At 37.5% G+C, this 10017-nt stretch overlaps 1 protein-coding gene across 1 annotated transcript; it reads right to left on the reverse strand.

Annotated features, from left to right (window-relative positions):
- Nucleotides 1-3004: 3004 nt before the first annotated feature.
- Nucleotides 3005-4322, reverse strand: LOC116177207 (mediator of RNA polymerase II transcription subunit 19). Its single transcript, XM_031496108.1, has 4 exons — nt 4212-4322; nt 3896-4151; nt 3590-3846; nt 3005-3537 (listed from the first exon to the last, which is right to left on the reverse strand). The coding sequence occupies exons 2-4, from the start codon at nt 4074-4076 to the stop codon at nt 3262-3264; spliced, it is 714 nt and encodes a 237-aa protein (XP_031351968.1). The 5' UTR covers nt 4077-4151; nt 4212-4322; the 3' UTR covers nt 3005-3261.
- Between the last annotated feature and the right edge of the window lie 5695 nt (nt 4323-10017).

Consider the following 10017-nt stretch of genomic DNA (forward strand, 5'->3'; position numbering starts at 1 on the left):
AAAGAGATTCCTTTCCTGAGTGTCAGTTCTGAACGCGTATTTTGGTGAACGAGAATTGTGGGCATTATTGACAACTATTTTATATTTGTCGCGCCATACGATACGATATTGTCAGTACCAAATTGGCTGGATATTTTGTCGCTTTATTTGGGATTTGGATAATTTGGCGATAAACAATTGAAATATTGAACACAAAATTAAAAATTTGCACAAGTGGTCTCTAAAAGTTGGAATTTGGATTTCTTGGCCGGTCCCTTAAAAAGCGTAGTATAAAAGGATTCATTTGCGCCTCGGTTCGCCTAGAAGTTCAAGCTGGCAAAGTGAGTAAGCGAGACTCCCAGATCAGAATAAGTCCCTCCATTCCGGTGCCGCTGGGGGAAGGAGGGGGTTTTAAACGACTCATTTTTCAGTTTTTCGCTTTTAACTCGAAAATGGTGCGTTACAGTGAAAAAGTTCTTCAGTACAAAATGAAAGCTTATTTAATTTGCTACAAGTTTGGTTATATACATTTTTTCGAAAACCGAACCGTTTTATGGTATTAATGTCCTCGTACCCATCGAATACAACTGCACAATTGGAAGAATAGTGATTTATTATATATGAAGCATACTGCTCACAGATGAAAGCGAAAGCGGTCCCAACATTCCACTTGACTCTGTGAAGGAGAAAGCCACCGTCCACTACAGTGTAAATCGTTTTGAGGTTCACTGCATCCATGCACACAGGGAAAGCCCCATAGAGAGCAGATTTCTTCGTTTTCCTGAAGCATCCTTCGTGGAATAGAGTCATGGGGTATGGAGATAACTCGTACTTCAACAGGTTTGGATTATAGGGATGTTAATGCTGTACAGGTTTTATTGTGACGATTTTCCCCTAAAATGACCGGGGGAGGATTTAGAAGCCAAAAATATACAAAAAACGTGAGTGAAAAACAATTTTGTTTAGAAATTCCCACCTTTCCGGAGCCGGTAGCACGAAAACGTCGAAAACGGTTCAGTTTTTCGTAAAGATGTATATAACCAAACTTGTAGCAATTTTAATAAGCTTTCATTTTGTACTGAAGAACTTTTTCACTGTAACGCACCATTTTCGAGTTAAAAGCGAAAAACTGAAAAATGAGTCGTTTAAAACCCCCTCCTTCCCCCAGCGGCACCGGAATTTGGAGGGACTTTATTTTTTCTTGTTCAGGGAACCTCTCCCTACACATTTCTGAAAAAATTGGAACTAGTATTTTTAGTTCCTCTGATTTTCCTATTTTGACTGGACTATTAACGTGACGTTTTAACAAGTGACGTACCTATATCTATTTTTGACGGTGCCCGAATAAGTCTCATCTAAATTAATCAAGTTGCGCCTGTTTATGTATTTCTCACTCAACCCACTTTATTATAAAAAATTGTACCAATAGCGTCTATTAATAGGTACCTATACTGTATAAGTACAGAGACCCACTGGTCCATAATATAATAGGGGAGCCTAATAGGGGATTTTGGGATGCATACTCAAGCGTCAGATTAATATAAAGGGAGGGATACCTACCTATCACACCCTGCTGATACCTCCACTTACATGAACCCTTAATACGTAGGATCTTGAATCTAAGGCAGTTCATCAAAATAGTAAAAGAATTATCGTAAGGTGGAATGAGTACGTGTTCAAAAGTGTCCATTTCAATAATCTGACTGAGAGCGTGACCTAAAAGGAGTGGGAAAGTCACAAACTTGCAAATAAACCTTACCTTTGCATTCTCTCGAGCGCGTTAGATTTGTTTTATTTTTGAAAATAATCGTTTTTCAAGTTCAGTGCATTCAGCAGTTAAAAGAATGACAGTTGGTGGCTGAGATCGTACGGGGTCGTGTCCCGTCCCGTTTTTTACCCTTTTGTAGAGCGTCCCCCACCATACAAACCGGTAGATTAACATACCTCCAATATTAGAGACACATGTGGGGCATATACTATCAATGTATGACGCGCTCGAGTATTTTTATGTGACTATTTTTTATATACCTATTACTAAAAACCAGCAGTAGATGCCCCCCCACCGGTGGAGAGATGTACATTATATTTATATAACTGTTGTCTATTTATCTGTACCATCTAATCTACAAAGTTCGATAGGCTCCTACATCGCTCGAGCACAGACAACTATAGTTTATGTTGTCTGTGGCTCGAGTAAATCTCCACTGATTAGCAATCGTGGACTCCCCTACTATGTACTTATAAGGCTTTTATAGTCGCTTCATTTTTTGAGATTCCATGAACACCAGGAGAGGGTAAGAATTGATGGATCTAGGAAGATTTTAGATATATATGCATCAAGCATAACGAAGAATGAGAACACCCACTTTCAAGAGACTTCATGCTGTGGTATACGGATGGTTCAAAACAAAAAGACCCCAGGCCCCAACTGTCGCATATCTGTACCCCTGATGGGTAAAAGTCTCATGGACAGTCTTTCAAACTGTGATTTATGCAATTCTGCACTCTCAAAAATCTGGATACGAGGAAAAAGGGTGCAACAATTGATGTTCTCATCAATCACTTCTGAACTAGCCTGGAAGTGCATTACTGCATGGCAATTTTAACCGTGTTACCGATTTATAGTGGGTTCCAGGGCATTTTATTAGATATTGCAGGCAGACTTAGTGCCCTATTTATGTCAAAAGGTCGAGTTTTATTCTAAAACAGTGAGAAGAAGCAATTCCCCACTGGAACATACCACATGTATAGTAATTTATCCAGGATTTGCTGCAGAAAGTCAAGGACGTTACAGCCCTCAGCATCTTATAGGATGCTCAAAGTTGAAACTGAGCATGTCCTATTCTATGTGACTGTGATGCAACCACTAGGCATATATGTAATGTCTTCGGTAAGAACAAGTTCACCCCTCATAAAATAAGGGAAGATTTTATATGCTCTCAATGATCTACTCTAGTACCAAATCAGGGCAGTCATCCTGATGGGATTAGGGTATCAAGTCTGACCCGATTTAAAAATACGCATGTAAACGTTAATATCGTTATTTATTATACCATCACTAAAAAATAGTACACGATCACAAGATCGTCAATGGAAATACAGCTTATAAACAACAGTGAAAATTATCTCCTTAAAGTAACCTATAAATTTCACGTGCCCCTAATTATCGTTCAAGAATCGAAGCACAATTAAAACTGGAACTGTTACGCAGTCATTCGAAGACACTTTATACATAAGCGATGTCGAAATTTAATAACCGAAGAGAATATCCGACAATAGAAATCATGTACTCGAATGCTGACTTGGTGTTAAACCGCCGCTGTGTTCGGGACTGTGCTTTTGCTTTTTTCGTTTCTTCTCCTTTTTCCTTTTTTTCCTCTCTTTATCGTCGTCGTGCCGCTTCTGCTTTTTATGCTTCTTCTCGTGAATATCTTGTCCTAAATCTGTAATCTGCGTTTCTTGGCTCGGGGGACCTCCCTCTTTGTGTTTATGTTTCTTATGTTTATTTTTATGCTTCTTTATTGGCATTTGATTTATATACCGATATTGCTCGGGTAGCTAAAACATAATGTGATAAAATATGGTTTCGGGTAAGTGAATTGATTTGTACCGGTCCCGGATGTAAACGGAATCCATCAAGCTGTGAACTGGTCAATGGTAACAACTCTTTGCCTCCGATCGGAGGTTTTTCTATAACTGACCTAAGAGAGCTGTTGTCTTGTGCGCCTGGCGAATCGATAACACCGGGTAGTGTAGGTAAGAAAGAGGATAACGCTTCTTTTAACTTTTTGCCGCTGAACTTCGTATATGAATGTTCGAGGCCATAATAGGCCATCAAATTGGTCGCTCCAGTTAATTCGGAATCTCCTGAAAGTAACCGACAGTAAGAAGGAAGTTTAACGGTGGGTATAGGTACCTGGAGGTTCCTTCATTAAGTAGAAGGGCCCACTCGGGACAATGGAAGGGTTCTTTCCCAGCAAAATCGTCGTTTTTAATGTTCCTGAAGAATCCTGACGAGAAACAACAGGGGATCGAGCCCCCCTTGGAGATGATTTCGGTGAATATTGTTCTACTTTCCGAAACTGTTCACCCATCATCTTCTACGACCATCCTTACGCAAAACTAAATTTAGGGATCATCCTGTACAACCATCAAAACAACTACTAAACTTTCTAAAAACGTATTTTCATATTTTGTAAACACCACACGTCATAAAAAGGCAACTCTCATACGTTTTCCAAAAATGTCTACTGGCGACGTTTTCACAATTTTATATTAATTTTTATATAAGTTAAAGCAGTAACCATAATCAGCGTATTTTTGTCTGAAAATGAAACAAATCAGTGGCGTAGTACTGTAGTGGGGGCAAGGCTAACAGATACCAGTGGCGTAGATAGTACCGAAGATTTCAGAAAATTTGAAAAGTATATCGAATTTTATAACAGATTTATACTTAATAGCAATAGCTGTACAGTGACTCAATTTAGAACAGTGGTGATACCCGGGTATCTCTTTTTTGATTGGTCGTTGGTTCCGGTCGCCATATAGGGGCTAAATTGCTATACTTTTGGTATAGAAGTTTATGCGGTATTTTGTGTCTTTGAATTAAGAGAAATTACCACTGGAATACTTTAATAATTCCAGATATTCAACATAGCTAAACATTGTAGTGACACTAAACTGCGATTGTTCAGAACTTTAGCTACTATGAGGAACAAATTAAAGTGTTCACGTAAAACACTTTTTTGGCACCGTAGTTTTCAATCTTCTCTTGCAAATAAGTAAATGAAGATACCTTCGAACACGTAATCCTTTAGTTTTGGAGCAGTGGAAGACTGGGTGCACTTTTTTGAATGAGTACTTACCTTAACCATTTTGATGAGAATTAGAGTTTCGACAAGGAAAGGGTGAGTTTTGTTTACCTTTATGAAAGATTAGGAGGCACAAGAGAAGTTTTCACCTTTTTCTTGCAAATAAGTAAAGCAAGATAACCTCGTACATGCAGCAACCTAAAGGTGACCATATGAAACACTTTGTAATGTCTTACTGTTTTATTAAAAATTTAACTTCTTTTTACCTTAGAATTTGAATCTGATATAGTGTAACTTAAAGGTTCAAATTTTATTAACAGAGGTGGTATTAAAGTAGGTACGTAATATTATTTACCTACCATAGTAAACAAAGAATTCGAAAGTGTGACCCACGAAGTAGGCATTGTATAGAAGGCATTATTCATTCGCTCCGTCAGCGCGCGTATGAACTTGGTAATTTATACGCCAAAATTAGCGGTACGAATTTGTGATTTAAGAGCGGTTGGTCCTATAGTTAAGGGCTAGGTGGATTAAAAAAGAAGAGTGTACGTAAAGAAGTGTACTGGAAAAAGTTTACTTTACAAAGCATTAAAAAATTTGGGTAAGAAAACGTATTTGCTCTCCATCGACGAAAATATAAAACCTTCCATTAATGGGCGAGCGTTGTCACCAGCCCACGATTATTTTGGAATATTTACGAAGGACGCTATTAAGTGAATTTGGAGAGGTGAGAGGAGTACGCGTCGAACTTTAAGTCCCACGCCATAATTCGTAGACTGCAACTCGATCTGGAATAGCGCCAAGGAGCTCGATCATTAATTAAGGGACTCTATTATCTTTCATTATCTACGTTTTGCATAACTGCATGTGGACTAACGGTAATTAATCTAAACGCGGGTCGATCTGGGACAATTTTTTTTTCGGGCCTCAAAAAAAGACAGTTATTACCTTCCTTTTTTACCAAAAATCGACTGCACCAACATTTCTCGGGAAAACACTTCTTCTTATTAATTTTGGTGCGTAGAATCCAAAACAATCCGTACTTTTTCGATCAGACTTCTCAATCAAAAGTTATAGGCTAGAAACCAATTTCGAAAGAAAATTCAAAGGGCTGTAACTTTTGAACTATAGTAGCCCAATCTTGGAACTGTTTGAAATTATCGATTCTACCGGTCGATCTGAGACAATTTTTTTTTCGGGCCAAAAAAAGGCAGAGTGTTTAACCTTCCTTTTTTACCAAAAATCGTCTGCACCAAAATTTCTCAGGAAAACACTTTTTCTTATTAATTTTGGTGCGTAGAATTCAAAACGATTCGTACTTTTTCGATTAGACTTCTCAAAAAAAAGTTATAGACTAGAAACCTGTAACTTTTGAACTAGTAGCCCAATCTTGGAACTGTTTGAAATTATGGATTCTACAGGCCACATTCTATAAGAAAATTGTTTTTCCGGGTCGATCTAAGACAATTTTTTCTTCGGGCCTCAAAAAAAGGCAGTGTGTACAACCTTCCTTTTCTACCAAAAAACAACTGCACCAAGAATTCTCGGTAAAACACTTTTTCTTATTAATTTTGGTGCGTAGAATCCAAATCAATTCGAACTTTTTCGATCAGACTTCTCAATCAAAAGTTATAGACTAGAAACCATATTTCGAAAGAAAATTCAAAGGGCTGTAACTTTTGAACTAGTAGCCCATTATGGCGATTTAACTCGTGTATTGGGAACAGATACTTTATTAAAATCGTCAAAAATCTAGGTATAGGTATACCCTGTCCTTTGGCATTCTAAAAACGCTATGACGCAAAGGAATAGGCTATAATACAGGAACGAAATGTTTAATTTTCGAGTTTCGTGGTTTACTCCTTTGACAGCGAAAGGCACAAATCCCAAAATGTTTATAGCCTTGCCTGAGTTTTTGGAATCAAAGCAGAATACAGTGACTTTATAGAGACAGTGGCCACAATAGAGTGTCTAATTTTTGATTGGTCGTTGAGATCGGTCGCCATTTTGCGTCAAATGTCACGTGTTTCCGGTAATAGATATGTCACGCGCATTCCCGCGCTTCTATAAACGTCACTGGTTGACAAATTTGAAGTACAGGTGCCATGATATTCCTACAAGAAATAGTATCATGACAGATGACAGCCTGACATTATCGACTTCTGTAGTCAAATGGCAGCGTCTGGGGATGAAAAATGTGTGTTTCAATGGCCGTGAATTCAGTACCTAATTGTATTTCCGCGTGCAATTAGCATTGGAGGACAAAGGCATCGAAAAATAGCTGAAAACGAACCTGGCGGAACCTAATATGTGTGACAATGGGGCAGCAATTGAGGATATTGTTGTGAAACGCGATACCATATTCGACTCGCAGTGCAATAGCCCATCGAACAATTTCTATGAGTTGGATTCAGCGAAGAGATTATGTTGACGAGGCAGAGTACCCACTGATCTGTGACCTGTGGGATGATCAAAAAGTGTTTTCAATTACTTACTCAATGGTAGCGAAAATGATAATTATACGTGTTTTGCTTAGACCAATTATTTTGTAATAAATAGATTGGAGAGGAATTGTGTTTTATTTAATAAGTGTAATAATCCGTTCTTCTTGATATTACTGTCTTTCCATTTTCTTCACTTGCAAAGATATTCAAAATTTTACATTGAATAAATGTTCTTAATTCTGATATTCAGTCCAATTGTTATAAATTTTCATCTAAAAAGGAAAGATGTTCTCATAATACTTGTAGGGGTTTGTTTCTTACTAGAAACAACCAAATTCATATTCATATTTAGTTTTCATATCGCTAATTGTACTAATAAAACGTTTAGAAAATAGTCGTTCACAATATGTGTAACGCAACCACCGCTGTGTACACCACACATGCCTACGTGTATTGTGTGTTGCCAACTTTTGACGCGAAATGGCGGCCGAACTCCTATTGTCGCCACTGTCTCTATAAAGTCACTGTAAAGCAGAATACATTGTGCTGACATCTGTCTTTATTATTGGGGACTAACATTTTATCGCTAAATGCAGGACACTTAATTACCACCATTATTTTAGTTGGAACTTACACCTCAAAGATGTCGCCACACAAATTTTGTAATGTACTTTATGAAACTAACGTTAGATGTCAGAGCGCAGTTTTTAAAAACCATAGATGTATGAAGTTTTAAACTCAAATGCATAATGAATGTTTATTTACAGTAAAAAATTAAACTTTGTTATCATTCCTTTTTCGCTTACAGGTTTAAATTAGGGAACTGGCTACTGGGAGTGACAGGAAATCGTCAGACTCAACCTTTGCGGAATATGATACTGTTCGCTCTGGGTCGTGCAATCGAAGACATGTAGTTCTCGATGGATGAGAAACGTTAGCATTGAATTCAGACAACACAAATTGAAAAGGGAAATGCTTTGTAACCAAAACAGGAGGACACCGTGGAGAACTCGCAGAAAACCCATTCTAATGCAATTCAAACTTCTCAAGGTTAAAATCGGAATGATTACATGATTGCAGCAGCTGGCGATGGTGCGAAGCTATTCTTTAAAGAATTGAGCCTAGAGTTTATTTGATAGAACTATGGTTATAGAAACGGTAGGGAAATTGGCAGCGAAATAAGGCAAAAGCGTTACGCAGTTTGCAATCACGAAAAAATGTGTTGTTTGTGCGATCTTCGTGTGAAAGTTGTTGTAGAACGGTTCAGTTTAATGTACCTGTTATTGAAATTGTTCTTCCAAGGGCTTTAAATAAATTCCTATGCATAAGAAGTTACGAATTGCAAAAATAAATATTTTCTGTTCATTGAGCATGATGTGTTGCCTACAAACCAGGCTACACAAATATCGAGTGCCCATATTCAAATTAGGGATTTGCTTGAATCTCCCCAATCTGCCGTTTTTATTGAGGGTAAAGAGGGCCTCGACGAAGGAATGGCCCAGGGCCCCGAAAAACTTAAAAACGGCACTGCATTTAAGGAATAATAAGTGCAACGTTGCTATTAATCGCATAAATTCAAATAAAATTTTAAAAGAAAGTGCGTACGTGGCGACATCTCAACTAGACTTCTAAAACTATAATTGATAGGAAGTGTGTGGATTGCCATGGAGATGGCGCACTAGTACTTATTGTATTTAATCTATCTATTCAAAAACCGGGCCTTTAAACTACAATTGCGCTACAGATCTTGCAAGACTCCGTACATTTTGAACTGCCATTTATTCAGACTTCTCAATCAAAAGTTATAGACTAGAAACCAATTTCGAAAGAAAATTCAAAGGGCCGTAACTTTTGAACTAGTAGCCCAATCTTGGAACTGTTTGAAATGATGGAATCTACAGGCCAGATTCTATTAGAAAATAAATAAATAAGGCAATTCGGGTATACTTCCTAATTGTTTTGGGGGTAACCATTTTGCGTTGTGTCGATTGAGATTGTTCGGGTCGCGTTGCAACAACTACCTACCTTTTTTGCAACCGATTCTATGTGGCAAATCCACTCATCGAAGCTTTACAATACTTACCTGATAATTAGGAACATGCTCATTGTTAATTTGATACTCTAATTTTGTAATCTCATCCAACACGTCTAAAAATTTTGCCTTTGTCCTTCAGGGTTTCATATCATAATTCAAAAATGATTAACTTTTTCCGTTGTATTTAAATCGCGACTATTACTATATAATCGTTGGATACGTGCGAAATATTGCACTTTTTTGAAGTTAAAATACTTAATAATTGCTGTTTTGATACCATTCTAAATAAATAAGTATACGATTAAGTACGTTAGCTAACAATCTGCAATGTGAAAACGAGCGCGCAACAATATGATTTGTGCTATTTGTAAAATGTGATAACTAATCCGGCTCGAAGGACCAAATGTTTCTGAATAATAATGGACTGTAGTTTTGAAATTACCATCAAAGCAATAAAATAAAATTATTATCAATGCCTTGATCTCGTTCAAAGCAGGTATAGGGAAAATGAGGGACAAGTTGACAATCATACTTATGAACTATGCAGGTATAGTGACAGTTAAGGGAACAAATCACCCTGTTACGCACAGGTAATATATTTTAAAACGTCACGAAATAAAATTACTTTTAATAAGGGCAATAGCACGCACGCATTCTATATTGGCTGGGTCTTTCTCAATGGCGTGTGGTACTATTCTTTAAAATAAAACTAAAGTGTAACTGCCTACCTATACGGGTTTGTTTCTCC

The sequence above is a fragment of the Photinus pyralis genome, unplaced genomic scaffold, assembly GCF_008802855.1.
Source record: "Photinus pyralis isolate 1611_PpyrPB1 unplaced genomic scaffold, Ppyr1.3 Ppyr1.4_LG7, whole genome shotgun sequence".
Taxonomy (NCBI): Eukaryota; Metazoa; Arthropoda; class Insecta; order Coleoptera; family Lampyridae; genus Photinus; species Photinus pyralis.

Coding starts and splice junctions, on each gene's coding strand:
- LOC116177207 (XM_031496108.1), bottom strand. CDS start 4,076: ATGATGGGTGAACAGTTTCGGAAAGTAGAACAATATTCACCGAAATCA. Junction 3,847..3,895: donor CTTAATGAAGGAACCTCCAG/GTACCTATACCC, acceptor GGTTACTTTCAG/GAGATTCCGAATTAACTGGA. Junction 3,538..3,589: donor TCCGTTTACATCCGGGACCG/GTACAAATCAAT, acceptor ATTATGTTTTAG/CTACCCGAGCAATATCGGTA.